The sequence below is a fragment of the Thermobia domestica genome, chromosome 1, assembly GCF_964235325.1.
Source record: "Thermobia domestica chromosome 1, izTheDome1.hap1.1, whole genome shotgun sequence".
Lineage (NCBI taxonomy): Eukaryota > Metazoa > Arthropoda > Insecta > Zygentoma > Lepismatidae > Thermobia > Thermobia domestica.
Genome location: NC_137454.1, coordinates 255,034,619 through 255,054,054, shown reverse-complemented (window position 1 = coordinate 255,054,054; position 19,436 = coordinate 255,034,619). Strand labels below are relative to the sequence as shown.

The 19,436-nt window shown below is 35.0% G+C and overlaps 1 protein-coding gene across 1 annotated transcript in view; it reads right to left on the bottom strand.

The window, feature by feature from the left end:
* The window catches only part of LOC145660523 (caspase-1-like), a 102,567-nt gene that overhangs the window by 31,702 nt on the left and 51,429 nt on the right, over positions 1 to 19,436 (bottom strand). The window contains exons 2-3 of the mRNA XM_081725703.1: positions 8,275 to 8,546; positions 5,525 to 5,698 (exon numbers count right to left, since the gene is read on the bottom strand). Coding sequence (XP_081581829.1) covers positions 5,525 to 5,698; positions 8,275 to 8,546 — 446 coding nt within the window. The remainder of the gene's footprint in view (positions 1 to 5,524; positions 5,699 to 8,274; positions 8,547 to 19,436) is intronic.

Genomic DNA, 19,436 nt, shown 5'->3' with positions numbered 1-19,436 from the left:
TGAAACGTAACGAGTTGAATCTGAACGCACGATTAGTTTTCTCGAATAAAGATTACATGCACCGTTGAGATCTCAGGAATAAGCTTAAGCTATGTTACGTCACTGGATATATGTTTATGTAATGCATTACAACCTTATGAACTTGTATAAGAAACAGAATGTACTTAAAGTGAGATGCAAACTATGGAAACATCGGACTTTGAATCTAACTCGTTTGGTAATCCAACCCGAGATCACACATAGCAAAGATAAGTGTCGTAGCACGTTGAGGAAGTTCGCATTATAGAGTGTCAATTAAACACGATGTAAAACGTTAATAAAGCATTTGATCAATTTGAAACAAAATATATTGTAGTAATAATTTACCCTATTTGTTAAGATAATGAACGTTATATTCTGTTTTTAAAATGACAGTCAAAACAGAATATATATTGGATAATAAATGAGAAATTGTAAAATTTCAATTTCGGCATGATTAAATACATTCGTGCTGCTATGTGTTGCCTTATCCGTTAGGAGGTATTGAGCAATTCTGATTCAAAGGAAGGAAATAAACTACTGTGTAGTATTGGAGTTAATTTAATAGAGTTTAATTGTATAGGAAGTAATGATGCTATATGAGACAAAGTCTATTGCTGAAAGTGAAATATGGGTTACTATTAGGATTTTAGCCCAGGCATGATACGTATACTTACTGATGATTGAACCTGGAACACGCGCATGGAAAGCATTAGCGCTAGCAAATTAGCTATGAAGAGGTACACCATACCATAATTCTAAGTCAAGAATGAAGGCAAAAAATAACAAGCGGAAACGACAGACTGCACGATAATAATACTTTCACAATTTTAATTTCACACTATTTTTTCGAGACTTTCGAGACGAGACCGAGATTTAGTCCTCGTGATCGAGATCGAGACAAGCATCTGTTGACCGAGACGAGACCGCTATTTATCAACCGAGACGAGACCGAGACTGCACAAAGTCTCGTCTCGTCTCGATACCATCCCTATCAGAGATTAAGAGCACTTCGCTGAGATGGTTAAATGCATCACAGTATCGCGAGGACCTGGTACCGTGAGATTATCATTTGTTTCGATCTCTGCAAGACTTCCTGAATTGTGTTAAGTTGGTTTCAATCGAGCCCTGTGATAATCACGTCAATTTTTTTTTTTTTTTTAATCAGAACCCACAGAAATTCTATAGCGAAGGGATTATGATGTTGCCGGAAAAATGAGAGAAGTTCATTGAACAAAATCCCCCGTATTATGTTCATATCACAACAAATATATATTCTCATTTTTACTTCCAAAGACCATACATTTAGACAAAGTGATATTATGTTATCATTTGATAAACATATTGAATATGGGTATTTGCACTTTTAATATTTCGAAGAAACTGTTTTTATTTTTTACTTCAATCTTCTTATTTTAAAAAATAATTGAAGAACATATTAGAAATTGATCAACTTTTATTCCAAGGCATTTCAAGGCTCTTAATTAAAATATATACCAGGTTTTTTATACTATTAGGCAAGTTCGATAGAATTAAATTAAATAGCGGCATACTATTTATGTGGTGTACAGGAATACATTGCATAACCGGATAATTAGTTTCAAGGAATGTCGGCGTTTATAAAATCGCGTTGCTGAAGGCCATTTACACAGGATTTAGAAACTGAACTTCATCATCACAAAAATGTAGGATAATATTAGGTTGATGTAAAGGAAATGTCGACTTTGGCGTTGGTCTCAACACAGCAACACAATACATCAATTGACTATGGTCACGCATCTAACGCAAATTCTGTATACGTACATTAAACAGGGGTGAGGTTCCCAGCCAGTCAGGAAATAGTGCATTGTAGAACAGGCGCGTATGAAAATGCACCTTGAGAATACACAGTTGCGAGTGATTCTTCTACACGAATTCAAATTGAAACATTCGGCACAGCAGCGGATATTTCATCCACACCAATCTAATAAATGAAAAATTATATATATAGGGTCAGTGAGGGTAATTATGAGACACTGTTTATGGAGGATAATTATAAGACACCCCTCACTGACCTTCATCCACTGTATATAAATACAAATTAAGAGCACAAGCATTTAGTAACATCCTTCACAATGCGCTGTCTACATTTTTAAGTTTTAGTTTACAAAAGTTTGAATGTACCAATTACTTTAACAAACTCATTAAAAAAAATTGTTTTGAAATTTGAAATCTTATCATTAACTTTTGTATTTACTCGTGCAGTTATATTACAGTTTTAAAACCAATGAGTGGAAGCCTGGTAGATCAGCAGTTATAGGTTAAGTTGAATTTGTCCCTTAGGTTTTCGTTTCAGAGGCTCAACTTTTTTGTTATTGTATCTCATTTTGCTTATATGGAGGGTAATTATGAGACGCATGCTAGATTAATGTACTTGAGAAATAACTGGAATCTCTCTGTGTATCCTAGTATGTTAAGTTTCAAAAACGCTGTACTGTGTAGTTTAGGCAGTCCTATAATCTTGTTTCTTAGTAACTTCCAAAATTGTAGACCTACATTTCCAGGTCTTGAAAAATCCATTCCCCTGCTCGCCAGTGGCGAGTACTTTTTTATATTGGCGAGTAAAGACACTGACTGCAAAATGGTCTGGATAGTAGATTTTTTTAGCTAGCTAGTACTAGCAAGTAAGATTTTTTAAGCCCTGTACATTATTTTGTTGAAAATAGCCTAGACTCCATATCAATATACTAAAACATAAATAAATAGAAGTAGCCTCAGTTGTTTTTCAGTGAACAGCCTAGAACTTGTTCTACTAAATTTGTTTCATAAGCCTGTTTTGTAACCTGAAACTATCTAATACAGGCTATTAGCCTATAGGCCTATTATTGTCAACTCACAAAAATGTTAGAATAACATCATAGTTATTTATACTTTCTTTCTTAGTTATTTTCTTGTAACTCAGCCAAGTATTTGATATCTTCAAGTAATAAACACATAATAACGAAGACTTCTTTCACTCACAATTGGACTCCTTCATACCTCAATATCACATAGAGAAAGCTGGGGACATTAACCTTTCGGAGGGAAATTATGAGACAGCACAAATTTGACATTTATTCATCAACTTATGAGATGACAGGAAATTTCTTGGCAGCAAATTGTTACTCTATTGGCACCATAACTGCTTTCAAGACTAATGTAACTTGAGTAACGTGGAAAAGTTGTGAAATCTGTCTCATAATTACCCTCACTGACCCTATATAAGAAATACATTACAACGTATAAAAATTGTAAAAAACGAGTATTTCTTTAGTTGTACATGCCAAATGAAATCGTTCAGTTTTACATGCCAAGCTAAACGAGGAGACGAATGAATAATGAAAGTGAAAGGTTCTGCAAGGAAATGAGCGAGAATAATAGAGGAAACGAGAAAATCTGAAATCATGGACACAATGTTGCCCACGCTAAACTCACATGGCCTAAAATAAAAACCAGGGAACTCGTACACTGGGCTTCCATTCTTCAACTGTAGTTATCGTTGTCATGTCACAAGCTAATGCTCGACTCGACTTACATAGTATATCCACTGTTCATATGTGCTTTTATTTGGTTATCTAAAAGAATGAACTTGCAGACCTATTGCAAATTTTAAGTACTCGTATGTCTAATAGTAACAGCATTATAGCAAAACCCTCGTTGTTCAAAATAAAGTTATGCAAGGAATTGTTCTATTAAAATGTTTTGCAAATTTCTGCAGGAAGATTTTATGTTCAATACTAGCATTTGGCTAGCTGGGGGCTCCGCCCTCAGCTCCCCGCGCTTGTTCGGCCTACGACGTCGCGTCTCTTACGTATCAGTCTTTGCGTCAAGAGTGAATTTCGTGCATTTGCTCTTAACATTTCCTGAATTTGGCTCCACTGGGGGCTTCACCCCCTCTGACTCCCGCATTTACTCGGTCTACGGCATCGCACCTGTTAAACCCACAATTCTACCAAATTTCAAGTTTCTTTTCGTATTTCAACTATCTAAAAGATAAGATTTTATATCCCAACAAAACGCCCATTTAAATAACATGGGAAGATTTTTCAGTTCTCCATAAAACCACTCTACAGTTGGGATTTTTTATTTTTGGTAATTTACTTAGAAAACGTACAAGCATACGGAATTTCAAGTTTTTATTCTAATTCCAAGTACCTAAAATATGAGATTATAGGTCCAAAAAAGGAACATTTAAATAACATGAGGAATTTCTTTATCGTCCCTTTACACCCCCTATATTAAAAATATTCACTTCTGGCAATTTTCCTGTATGTTAGTTCCATCACTGTAGTCCTACAGGAAGTGCCCAATAATTTTGGGTTGTAAAAGGTGTCTCATATAAAAACATGGGGAAGATTTTTCAGTTCCCCATAAAACCACTCTAAAGCTGGAAATTTTTATTTTTAGTGATTTACTTAGGTAACGCTAACGAAAACGTACAAGTATACCGAATTTCAAGTTTTAATTCCAAGTACTTAAAACATGACATTACAGGTCCACAAAAAGGTCTATTTAAATAATATGGGGGAATTTCTTCATCACCTCCTTTCATTCCTTTAAAAATTAAAAATATTCACTTTTGGCAATTTTACTGTTGGTTAGTTCGGAAAGGCTACAATCATGCCAAATTTCAACTTTTCACGTCAACTGGAACTGACCGTTGTTTTATGTCAATTCATGTAGTTTGATATATAGTTAAAGACTAGCTGAATATACCCATTCTTCGCATGGGGGCTGTATTTGGAAATCAGCGCCTGTGGGAGTATCACCATTCATTTCAGCGACCGCGAAAGATATGGACTTGACACTAATATCGGTCATTTTGGGCTATTTTTGACATGTCTCGGTATCCACCTCCCGCTGACCCCCGGCCCACATACAATTGTTGAATTTGCAAGTCATCGCTAATGGAAGTTTCACCATTGATCTCAGCGACCGCGAAAACTATGAATTCGACACTAATATCGGTCATTTTCTACTATTTTTACATGTCCCAATAAACGCTTCCTGAGACCCCCTGGTTCGAATTTTGAAAAAAAAAAAAACGCTTCGTCTTGGTCTGGGGCCTGGACCAAAATATCCGTGAGCAAAATTTGGTAACTCTCGGTCAACGTGTCTGGTCCCCAGGCGGGTCCCGATAAAGCCCCCCCCCCCCCATGTTCGAAATTTGAAAAAGAACGCTTCGTCTTCATCTGGGACCTGGACCAAGGTACCAGTGGCCAAATTTTGGTAACTCTCGGTCCACTCGTCTGGTCCCCAGGCTGCACACAGACAGGCAGACAGACAGACAGACAGACAGACAGACAGACAAACACATGAACTCACTCTTTATTTTATTTATATTAGAAGATTAGATTAGGATTAAGAATTTAATTTAGTTTTAGAAACTGGTATCAATTATGCAAAATTACACAATGGATCTGTATTAACATCTTTACATTACCAACACTGACGTATATATTACACAAACTGTAATAAACATATAAACCTGATATCTGTAGGAGTTCCTCCAGAAGGCCTTGCATCCACCACATCTCCTGATACATTAGCTTCTGAACGAAACGTTATTTGATTTTCATCGCAATATGGGTGAATAACCTCTCTGCGTTCAGTGCGTGGAATAAGTCCCAATGCGTCGATGACATCCATTCCTCTGGGAGATCTAATACATGTCACGAAAAGATGAAAGTAATATAAAGAACCATAATATTATAAAGAAAAATTATACCTGAAAACTAACAAACCAACAATAGCTTACCCTTAAGCTAAACATTTGATGGCATTCAAGTTTTAAGAACATTTCGTATATATACTAGAAGTATGAACCTTTGCTACCTAAATTTACAATATACGTTTTATGTTATATAACATTTCAACCAATAGTTGTCGCTGTATTTTAAATAATAAAACTGTAGTAAGTTTGAAGAGCTCTAGAACTCTTATTTCATTACCAACTTACATAAAACTCTCTTAGATGTTCAAGTTTTTGACCGACATTAGACATCCATGTGTTCTGCTTCAAATTTTCGTTCTGGCGATGCTTTTTAAAATATTTTCCCCTCTCATTAGAGCCATAGCTACGGGGGACAGGGGAGCGGGGCCTTTGCCCCGGGTGCTGATAGTAAGAGCGCGCCGAACGAGTAGAAATAAAGAAAAGTGTTGGAAACGAATAAACGACGTGTCGCTCTGAAAAGGTATTGGTGCCCTACAAGGGTAAAAGTGGATCTGAAAAGGTAGAGGGGTGTAAGTAGTGGCAAGACGTCACGCCCTTCCCTTTGCCCATTGTAATATTTTAGGAACTTGGGGGACGCTGTACATAATTTTTCGAGGTGGGAGGACGGTGTCCCCAGCGTTCTCCCTCACTTTTATTCCTGGTGCCCTATTAAATCAATATTGTTGTCAGTATGCAAAGAAATAGATTTGTTAAAAATTTTCTTGTTCGCCCCACTCTCAACTCAAACGTTTCAACAAGTTTTTACTGTTACTTAAGGAAAATTATTATATATAACTTTTTAATGATGATATACCAGGTGCCGAGTAATGACTTACAGTGTACGCATGATCATTTCCAAAATCGGAAACGGCCAATCGGCGTTTATGGTGATGAGTTTGCTTAGTTAATCACGCTCTTCTACCCAATCGGTTTAACAGCAACGGTGAGCATGAATGTATGAAAATGAGAGGAGTGAAGACACACACGCAAGCTGCTGTTTCCGCAGGAATATTAAAAATGAAGGTAAACAAGGGGAATAATAATAATATTTTCGAACTTGAAGCAGTTGTAGAATAGGGCTTAAGGGATCAAAACTTAACCTAACGAATTTCGTCTTTTTCAAAGACTAATCATCACTCGTCATTTTTTATTCCATTGATATATAAAATGCTTCTAATTTGAAGGAATTTATTGGAATCATTTCTCCACCAACTACTTGTATCGCCAGAATATATATATATATCGAGAAAGAGAGAGAGAGATGTATATATTGTGCATACGTATCTAATTCTGTGATATTTTTTATCTATCTTCGTTCATACAAAACACATACACACATTATACATATACGTATGTATCTGTGTGTGTGGGTGTGTGTGTATTTTTAATATATTAATTAATAATAAGTAACCTTAAATTCAGAAGTTTCGTTCATTAAGAAATTAAATAATCACTATAATAGCCATGTAGCCATGTTTAATAATTACTATAATAGCTATTAAGATATGTTGTAGACAAAGTACATTTTCGATTTTAAATACAAACATTAAATACATTCTTCAGCTTCATCGATCAATATTGAGAAATTCGCACAGAAGGCTACTTCTGAATTTCCGTTACATTAAAATATATATATATTATTTTGGCGTAAAAGAATCGAAATGAAAATGCTATTTGTGTGGTCACATATAGAATAAAGTTACAAAAGTTTACAATTATTGCTGAAAATTAATGCTGTCACCTATTTCGAACATTTTAAAAGCACATAGTTTCCAATGTATTGAAATTTCATTTCTTGTCGATAGTATGAGAAGTTGTAAATAATTGTAAATTTCCAAAACTGATCTCCAAATGGATTTATATGCACCCAAAGGTAGTTTTGTCAAGTTAAACAAAAAGTTCAAGATAAGCCTCTTGAAAAGAGCTCTTTCTTGTAAAAGGATAAATAATTATTGCTTTTGGCTGTTTCAATGGTCTGTCCAAGCAACTTGATAAAAATTCAGTGTAGTATAACAAAGCTGTTTCTCTTATACAGTATGTGAAAAAAAAAGCTTGGTAAGGTGACTGTAGGGCCGCCGAATTCTACTTCGTCCCGGACGCTGAAATTTCTAGCTACGGCTCTGGCTCTGTATCTACCATACTGTTTATGCGTGCGTTGGTTTTCAGTGTTCTTGTCCTGTACTTATCATTTGACTTCTTTCCAAAATCTAGTTGCTCTTCAATACACAAAATCAAGAATTTTATGTTAAGATAATAGCTATCAATACTATTCAAAATCCTATTTGTAGATTCACAATATTACAAACATCCAAATTTTTCGATTAGGTGGGAAATCTTTGGATAAAATCCCTTCTTATCATGCCTCTTTTTCTTTAACCTGTACTTATCCTTTCTTCAGTCATTTATGCGTACAAAACATTAAATCCATAATAATATAATGTTATCATTTTACCAGTCATCTAGATATAACTCTATAAGCTAATGTTCGTGTTCTACTTGCAGAGGTAATGAATGCGAATACATACCTTAAGTTCTCTAGTGTGTCTTGTGCAGGTGGTTTAGCATCAACTACATCCTTGGATCTGTTGTTTTCACTTAAGTCCCTCGTCAACATAGTATTGTTCTCTTTCTCCTCATTTCTATTTTGATTTTCTTCTTTGGAAGGACTAGTTGTCACAGAATCTGTGACTGATATGTCGTGGATACCACTATCATTGATATCACCCTCATCGTCGTCTTCATTTGTTTTTCCTGTGTCCATACGATCATCATCATCATCGTATGATAACAACATTTCCTATAAAGATACAATGAAAAAGGTCATGAAAAAAAGCATAGTTTGACTAGAATGGAAATATTGTATTCAACCACCAGAAGAGAGTTGATTTTTATAATCTTTCTACAGTTTTCTTCAACCTTTGACAGAGAAAAGAGTAAAACATACATTATTGAGAACACTGCTAAACAAAAGTACCCTATTACACTTGTAACATGTAAATTCCAGGGTCAGAAGAAGGTATGTACTATTTAATAAGATAATCACAAATTTAGAAATCTTGGGCCTTATGCAGAGTCGTTCTCACGGGTGATTAGAGCCATACTAAAGATTTCGACTAACATATTTATCCTGCAGTAGTCAGGCCTTTAGTATGACGCTAACCATACATCAAAACGACTTTGCATAAGGCGGATTATGTTTCAAAGTTGTTGGCTAAGTATAGGCCTATAACGTTAAATTGACTTGCATATATTTGGATGTATTACTTTTTACAATCAATAATAGATCGAAAACGTGATTCAATTTTGGCCCTTTTGTTCCAAAATTTTTCAAAGGCTTCTTGAATGATGTTTACGAAATTCGGAAAAGTATATGTAAACATAAAGGGAAAATTCTCCTAAGACACCTTTTATCTACAGCGTCATTGACAAATAGTGGATGCTAAACTGCCTCTTTACTGCAACATACCTCTTGTAATCTTTTTTTGTGTTTGCTACAGTATTCCTTTATAGCACCAAGGTTTATACGAGACGTGGACCTAGAGCATCACAGCAATACAAAGCACATGAGCTTCTGCTGGAATCGTACTCGATTTTTCCGTGCCAAAGGCACGAACGCAAACTATCTATCCAGGAGAAAGGTCTGTAAACTTTATCACTGTATCTATATTAGTTGGGGAAAACATCCAAAGTCAATATTAAACTCTTATGGTGCTTTTTTCTTTCATTTTTATTTGAGAAAGAAACACAAGTTTTCAGTTTAACGTCCCACGATTATGTTCTTTAGGTTAAGGAAAACGGATGATAAAGCAAGTAAATGATGGTTGAAGAATTGATGGTATGAGAATGTGGGAGGAAACAGGAATACCCGAGAACACTCACGGATATGATGTTGTCGACCACAAACTTACCTGGCCGGAGATCGAACCAGAGACCCCATGCACTAGAAGTAAGCGCTTTACTACTGAGCCACCATGCCCCCACGTTTTTGTAACTAAAAGGATTTTTTTTAGTACTTAGCATGACTTAGTAGTAAACTTGTTTTACGTTGCACAATTATGTATATTTAAACTTGTAATACATACAGAAACCATCTTTACGTCTATCTAAATATATTATTAACTACTATATTGAAAAAAAAAAAGAGAGAGAGAGAGAGAGAGAGCGAAACACACTTTATCGCCCCAAAAATTATACAGAAATCGCGTCTAGTATGAAGCATATAATACACGTAAGTAGTCAATCTATAAAACATCAATTTTGAGGATCTCGTTGTTTTAAACTGTCCGATATTTTTGCCTTTTTCTTTCTTTGAGCATCGATACGGGAGAGAAAAGTAGAGATTCTAATAATAATAATAATAATAATAATAATAATAATAATAATAATAATAATAATAATAATAATAATAATAATAATAATAATAATTCGAGATTTCAATGGATTTACACGTTTCATGAACTCTACATGCTGAAAAAGAGATTTTTGGATCTCTAATCGTCTGTTCGTTACGATATACATTTGCCAGGGGGTTAGATGGTTAAACGTACCCAAGACAATTTATGAACTTAAAGTGTTTATAAAATTCTCTAGGGGATTCTTTTTTCGAATTTTCTTCCTACTCCAAAAATAAGAATAGATTACTGAAGTATGGAAATCGAAATCGATTTTCTCGAAAGTGGCTCTAACAACATTGTTTATATTTCAAGAATCAATGTACTGTTAACGATCCTAAACTACTGTGCAAGTAGTTTGTTTTTTCTTGGGAAAATCCAGAAGGGATAATTTATCATTGGTAGAGAGTTCTTTTTTTGAAGATTTTTCTAAAAAAAAATAATGCAGGCGATTGTCTATATTTCATAAATAATTACTTCATCAACACCTCTACAATATTGCATAAGCATTTTTCATGAAAAAGAAATCCACAAAAAGTAGTTTACTCTTAAAAGTAAACTTTTCTGTTTTTCCTTTTTTTTAAAAAAAAACAACTCCAGAGATTTCATTTATATCTATTATATATATATATATATATATATATATATATATATATATATATATATATATATATATATATATATATATATATATATATATATATATATATATATACAAAGCTATAATGTGGCGTAAACCATTTCTGCTGAAGGTTTCCATAAGGGGTACTATAGCTATCTGTTCTTGGAGGTGAATTATTTTGAAATTATTTTCTCAAAAATTGTTCAGCCAAATTTCTTCATATTTCAACATAAATATGACACTAAAAATTATATGATGCTGAAAAGTCCACAAAGTATGTTTTACTTTGGGGATTGAGTTTTATTTTTTATTTTTTAATACAATATTCTCAGAAACGGCTCAGTCTATTTCCTTTATGTTTCATAAATAAACATTTCAATATCACCCGACAATATGATGTATCTCATTTCGAATATAAAATCCGCACTTTCAAGAACGGCTCTCTAATGTCACAAAATCACATGTCTTCCCAAATAATACGAAGCAAAATATGGATATGTTTCCTGTATACAAATGAAGAACGACCGAGGAAAAATTAGTTAACTTAATATAGTATTTGCTACCCTGATTGAGGTTTATGAGAGATTTATTAGTGACACAAGAAGTCACTAAATGGGAGGTGAAATGACTCCAATCTGGACGAAACGTTGAAAAAATTATTCCTGATATTTTAGTATTTCCATGGAAACATCTCGAAAACCGTTGAATACAAATTAAACAAGCAAAAATTCAAATAGGAAATGCCATGGGGCACATCGAATGGTGGTGTCGCAGTGCACCCCAGAACCGCCTTCATGGGGTTCAGGGTCGAACTTTAAAATTTTAAATGGAAACATGCGGCGAGTGATACATCGTTCGATAGATCTTCAAACAATAAGCAGTATTATGGCAAAAGAGTTTTCATATAGGTCACTACTTTCAAAATGACCCTGGGGTGCTCCGCGATAACATCATTCGATGTGCTCCATGGCATTTCTCATTTGAGTTTTTGTTCGGTTCATTTACGTCCAACATTTTAGAGCGAGATATTTCAGTGAATAGATTAAAATGGGCCATTCTGTATATATTACAGTACCTTGATAGTAATCTCTTTTTAGTACAACACATAGGTTTTACTTTATGTTCAATATCACTTCAAAGAGAACACAAAATGTTAGAAACGGAAGTTCTGCAAACTAAATGATATTGAAGGTTAAAATTGTTCTCGGTTAGAGAAAAAGACGTAGCCTATCAGGAAACAAAGCGAGATTCTGGAGATTTTGCAGGCAATATAGGCTGTATATTTGTCGAACTCATAGGCGCTTGCGGTGACTCAAATAAGTAAAAGGAAAATGAACATATAAAAAGTGCTTCCAATTAATGGTGATTGATTTGTTCACAATACAGAAGACGCTAGATTTGTAAGTAAGTCGCCACACCAAAAAAAAAAGTTGCTAATTGGAAATAATAATTTTTGTCACAATTCTGGAAATCCAATCTCCTAGATTTAGCAACTTTTATCCCAAATTGGCAACACTGACTACAAAATTAAATATTTAATGTTTATCATTGAACATGACTCATCCTGATAATTGCTTTATGATTGTGAAAACAAAGAAATATACATTTACAGAAATGATCATCGAAATATAGCAGTTCATTACTCGCTTTGATTACGTATGACCGGTTAAGTGCTATCAAATATATTTAAGGATAAGATAAGATAAAGTAAGTTTCTAATTATTTTTCAAGGAAATTAGCACCTAGCTACCGGAAATTTGTTCTTAAAAAACTATAACATCGTTATTGATATTTTCTAAGCACTGACATCAAATAAACTAAAATATTGGAAATCTATATTGGTGTTTGTGAAAATTGCATCAGCAAGGAAGGCTTAAGTAAAATGAAATCAGTCTCACATATTTGTTCCATGAAATATACAGAAATTGCTACAATTGTAAAATTGTACAACACCTCTACTGTTGATAAATTAGATCGTTCTCGTAACTGTATGGTTAGCGTTTACATCTTTGGAGACCTTCATTTCTCATCACCGTCTCCTTTAGCCTAACCGGTATAACCGTGGGACGATAAACTTAAATATTTCATTTCAATTCAATTCCTTCAGTCAGCTAATCCCAATTGTTCATGGTCAACCTAATAGTTGTTAGTTGTGCTGCCTTCTATTTTGCCCTACCGTGCATTTAATTTGGAGCTGAGCTGAAGGCTTAGAGGGAGCAACGAGTTTAAATAATAAAATTTTGAAATAGAATTGTCTCAGAAGATAATAGTCTACTTTTATTTCTTAAGGATCCAATTAGCAAAAGCCTAAGATCTGTTTCTATTCTGCAGTCATATAATATACCCATATTCAGGGGTTGCACCATAACTATCAAAATAACCAGTCTCATTGAAACTCTTCAAAGAGACATGTGACAATATTCTTTACATCTAACAACACTGATAGGGGGAGTATTTTAGAGAGTGTCACAAGTGATATGCAGGAAAAATTGATCTCTCTTTCTGGTTTCTGTTTTCTTCCTATTTGACAAATGTTATATTGCTTTGCTTGGTGAATCCATTACTTTCAACCTTCAGAAAATCGACTTAAACTATTGCTTTTGCAAAATTCCTCTCTTTTTGAAGCCCCAAACCGAAACATGATGGCAAAAAGTTTCAGAAAGTGTTGTTATTTTCACTGCTAGCTTCTCATTTTAGATAGTGTATATTTACACCGGTGCACCCCCCTAAATCCGGCCCTTCCTATATTACAAAATCATTAATGAGTGCTTTCCAAGCTGGAACTTTCACTATGGGTGTTTTTCGGCAAATTTTTAATAGTTAGCAGTCTTTCAGCCTGATATCCGGTCCTAAGGTCGATTTCCAGTAATTTCGATCCCTCTGAGAAAAATATATATTTCCTCTCATAGAACTTAATTAGTAACAAGGTATCTGAAAAAAAAAATATCTTAAATTCAATTTCTTTTGTACACAACATTCTTGGTGTGTCCCTTCATCCCTAATGCGCCTAATTCCGGGTTCAATTCCTGGCGGAGACATCAGTTACTCTCTCACTTTAATGAAATGAAATTAAACTTCTAATTTTACGTCCCACATTTATGCTTGTTGGCCTAAAGGAGATGGATAATTCATGAAAATGAAGGATTGTGAAATCACTTTTGGAACGCGAATGTAGGAGGTAAAGGGGAAACCTCGGGAAAACTCAGAGACACGATGTTTTCCATCACAAAGTCACATGGCCTAGTTACGCTCGCGCTAAAAGGTAAGCAGACTACCATTAAGCCACTGTGTCCCTCCCTCCCCTATTTCAGTGTAAGCAGCACATCCGTTTCATATGAACTCAGTACTGAAAAAGAACACTTCAAGACAACCCATAACTACTGAATATCTATATTATTCCCAGCTAAATACAGCTATCCATCGCCTTCTCATGTTGAGTATGTTGAACCAGACGCATAAAACGCCAGTCGGAAATATGAAATTATTGTTTTCGCTCCCATCAGTTAAATTGGATGTTCCCTATAGATTTCACGCTGCTGAATTCGAATCTGAAACCTCTTTTTTAGAAAATGTACTATTTTTTAGGGAGAGAGTATTTTATATTGTGATGTCCACGACGAAGACGGGAATTTCGTTCCATATAACTTACAACTTGTCAGTATACTTTGAACCAGAGATACTCATAGTATGTTAAAACAACATAGAAAGTAAAATAAAATCACTTGATTATTTAACATTGTATCAATATCTACTAACTACCTAACTCACTCATTCTATGGCTTATGGAACCGGAGGTTCAATGCCGCGTTCACAAAAGCTCTCCACTGACGACTTCTATCCTTAGCCAAATGGATCCAGTTTCTATTTTGGATTCCTACCTCTGCGAGATCCATCTTAATATTGTCCTCCCATCTAAGGGGATGCCTAGGTCTTCCTAATGGCCACTTTCTGATTGGTCTTCCAGTCAAGACTTTGAAAGCGTTTCTACTTTCTTCCATTTTAGCTACATGACCTGCCCACCTAAGCCTCCTAGACTTGATGACCTAACAATGTTCGGTAAACCATATAAATTATGTAGTTGCTTGTTATGAAGTTTCCGCCAGTCCCCATTCCTGTTCCTCTTGGGTTCGAATGTTCACCTCAGAATCTTGTTCTCAAATACTTTCAGTCTATGTTCTTCCCTCAGAGTAAGCGACCATGTTTCGCAACTATACAGAACAACAGTCATGATTATCGTTTTATATATTTTAATATTCAAATTCATCGACAGAATTCGCGACGACAAGAGATTTTGAACTGAATAATAACACGAATTCCCTGCTTTTAGTCGACATTTAATTTCATCGTGAATATGATTTTCGTCTGTTAATATTGATCCTAGATATTTGAAACTAACCACTTTATCAAAAGTATTATTTAATATTTTAACGCATCCATAATTTGTCGTATTACGGTCCCGACAAACTTCCACGTATTTAGTTTTCTCTCCATTTACTTCTAAACTCATGTCCCTGCAAGCGTTTAATAAGATCTCTGCATTTCTTTCTATTGTTCTCGTCATCCCCTATTAAATTTATATCACCAGCACATGCCATAAATGTGGTGAATATAGTTCAACTCTAGACCCTGGTTGCTATCTTTGATTTTCCTTATAGCGTATCCCAGAACAAAGTTGAATAATAATGGCGACAACGCGTCTCCTTGTTTCAGGCCATTTTTCACGTGAAAATTCGTGGACAAAAAAAAAAAAAAAAAAAAAAAAAAAAAAAAATCCTACCCGTACTTTACTTTGGGATTCATTTCAACATATCTTAATTAATTTAATTAGCTTCCAAGTTCTGTAAGAATGTTGCATAATGTTTCTCTCCTAACTGAGTCGTACGCCTTTCTAAAATCAATAAATAGTTGATGTACCGGGGTATTGTATTCCCACTTCTTTTCGAGTATTTGGCGAATGGTAAATATTTGGTCGATAGTTCATCGATTTCATCTAAATCCACACTGATAATCTCCAATAATTTCACCTGTGTTTGGGGTCAATCTTGTCAATAGAATATTTGAAAGGATTTTATAGGATGTTGACAGAAGAGAAATACCTCGATAATTATTACAGTCAGTTTTGTCGCCCTTCCTGTGAATTGGAACAATGATTGATTCTTTCCACTTTTGTGACAATTCTTCCTTGTTCCAGATAAGGAGAATGAGTTTGTGTATCTTATTCCACAATTTTTCGCCTCCAGCTAAAATTAACTCAGCCGGAATTTCGTCTATACCCGGAGATTTGTGTTTCTTTAGTCTCTTTATAGCGGTTTCTACTTCTATTCGGTTGAGTTCTGGAATATACAGTTCTGCGTTGTGTATCTCCTTTTCTTCACGCACATTAGTTTTTGGCTGCGTGATCAGCAAATCGTCAAAGACATCTATCTTTCCATCTATTTAAGATGCTATCCGTATCAGTGAGAACTGTTCCGTCAGCTTTCTTTAATATATAAGCACGAGGTTGATAGGCTTTCTTAAATTCGTTGATCTCCTTATACATGTCCCGAATGTTTTTATGTTTACAATTATCTTCAAGTTCTTTAATTTTAGCTTGCAATAAATCGCGTTTCTTTGTTCTAAAAGTTTTGGAAGTTTCCTGCCTAATGTCTACGAAATTTTGTGTAGTTATTTCATTCGGATTTTGTAGCCAAAGTAGTTTTGCCTGTTTTCTCTTCTCTGCTAGTTTTATGCATTCATTGTTGAACAATGGTTTTTTCTACGTATTTCCGCGTGTACCAATTTTTCTTTTGCTGAAATTTTAATACTATCTCTAATTTAAATCCAGGTATCCTCTACACTGGTGCACTCCGAATCTTCTAAAGCCAAGAATCTATTCAAAACTTCAATCTGGTATTTCTCTCTTGCCTGGCTCTCATCTAATTACTTTAAATTAAATCTGTCCGGTTTCGGACATTAAATATTACCTTTATTCAACGATAATCTCTCTCTCGTATTATCACTGCTACCAGGTAGTGATCAGTGTCACAATCAGCCCCTCTAAACGACCGGACATCAATTATGCTAGATTGCCTTCTTCTATCTACTAAAACGTGATCAATTTGATTATGTGTTTTTCCGTCTGATGAGGTCCAAGTGTATTTATGAACGTCGCGATGTGGGAATTTTGTACTCTTCACGATTAGGTTTTTGGATGTTTCAAAATTCACGAGTCTAACAACATTGTTATTACTTTCCTTATGCAGACTTTCGTTTCCTATAATCGGTTTGAAAATATCCTCTCGTCCTACCTTCGCATTGAAATCCCCTAATAGAATTTTCATATGGTGTCGCGGGAGTTGATCAAATATCCGTTCCACTTGTTCGTAAAAACTATCTTTTCCTCTTCATCCTTATCTTCTGTTGGGGCATGTACATTTAAAACAATAATATCACACCACCGACCCTTAAGAGTAATAAAAGAAAGTCTGTCAGTAACAAATTCAACCCGCTTATTTGCTGGTAATATTAGTTTGTGAACGAAAAACCCTGTTCCTAACTGGTGATTTTTATTTTCTTCTCCGTAAAAGAACGTAAAATTTCCGGAATTCACCGATTCATTTCCTTCCCACCTAACTTCATGAACTCCTACTACGTCCATCCTCTATTTCTCTAACTCACTCGTTACGGATTTTAACGCGCCTGCCCTATAAAGACTCCTAATATTCCATGTTACAAATCTCATGTCCATTTTCCTTTGCTTAGCGCGTGCCAAGTTATCAGTACTTGTCCGAGGCTTTTGTGAATGTTTCTGAACAAGTGCCTCTTTTTTCTACAGGATGAGGTTGTTAGCCTCACCCAAACCGCCAAGGTGGAGGACCACTCCTAGTCGTCTGTCCGCGACTGCTTATTCAGTATATTCGCAGCTAACCTCTATATCCAGAGGCCTTCTCCTCGATCCGCAACCTCAGGACGCGCCATGCCGTGGTGACAGGAACCCACGTTACACGGTATCAATATCTATGCAATGCTTATTTTGCATGTGATGAAAAATTAGGGCTGTAGATTTGTCTGTATTTAATTTTAGTTTGTTTGGGGCAAATCAGTTTTTTAAATTACGGGTTGCCTCGTAAAATTTATCGCAGATAATATCATAACTTGCATTTGTTACAGTTAGATGTTTCAACAGCGTACACAGTTGTATTTGCTAATGTTACGTCATTTGGCAAGTCATTTACATATAACAGAAATAATATAGGTCCTAATATTGATCCTTGGAACACCGGTAGAGATCCTTTTAAATTATTTATGAGTTGCTGATTCAGCTGTGTCTGATATAAATGGTATTTCAACAGCTTGGGCATGATTTTGCAAATAAAATTTAACCCATGAATTAACACCGTATCTGAAAGTGCAGAGATTCCCCGCAAATATAATGAACGAGTGTTTAGTTAAGGGAATATACTTTTTACGATATACGTTTACTAAAAATGTTTACGCTCCCCAAAACGGACGTCTTGGAACATTTTGGATAGCTAATACGTAATCAGCAGCTCAAAAACTAAAAAGAATGTCTATTCTTTCTCGTGAGATGATTTTCATGCTGACCAGTGATATTAGACTACACTCAGTACCGCATCCGAGTAGCACCTCGGAAATTTTTAGCTTCTTATCTTCTGTGTTTAAGTTATTATTGACATTGCACACTAACTTTGCCATAAAAGTATTTTAGTCTATATTATCTTTGACATAGTGATGATGATCAAACAATTAATGACGTGGTAAAGTAGGAAATTAACGGGAATATCCCGAAAGCAACTACGTACATCGAATTTATCCACGAGATTCTTCCTGGTACTGAAATAGGTCTAGTATTCCACAATTAAGAAATAATGCCTTTTGAAGAGGAAGATAAAAAGGTGATCTGTTTACAAAAGAAACAGTGGCATACGTACCATTTATCCAGGTCCGTGCTGGGATACGAATGAGGGCGGTGGACAAGTCTACTAAAAGGGCGCCCATACAAACGGGACATACATTATATATATATATATATATATATATATATATATATATATATATATATATATATATATATATATATATATATATATATATATATATATATATATATATATATATATATTATGTACAGACGTTGAAAGAAAGTATGGGTGCAATTTTATATCAAAATCACCACCAAATTTGTTTTAGTATTAACGTAAATAGCTAATTTGTGGAAACCTCGAATCGAAATTCTCTTTAATAGAGAAAAACTTTTTAGTACCTGTAACCGCATTTCTGCCAAATAAAAAGAAGCTAAATATATCAACAACTTAATGTAGCTCTATTGCCTATGGACACCGGAGGTTCAGTGCCGCGTTTACAAAAGCTCTCCATTGATTTCTGTCCTTAGCCAACTGGACTCAGTTTCTACTTTATATTCCAATCTCTGCGAGGTCCATCTTAATATTGTCCTCCCATCTGTGCTTAGGTCTTCCTAATGGTCGTTTTCCGATTGGTCTTCAGGTCAAGACTGAAAGCGTTTCTACTTTCTTCCATCCTAGATACATGACCTGCCCATTTGAGCCTACTAGACTTGATGACCCTAACAATGTTTGGTAAACGTATAAATTATGCACTTCCTCGTTATGAAGTTTCCGCCATTCCTCATTCTCGTTCCTCTTGAAGTCCGAAT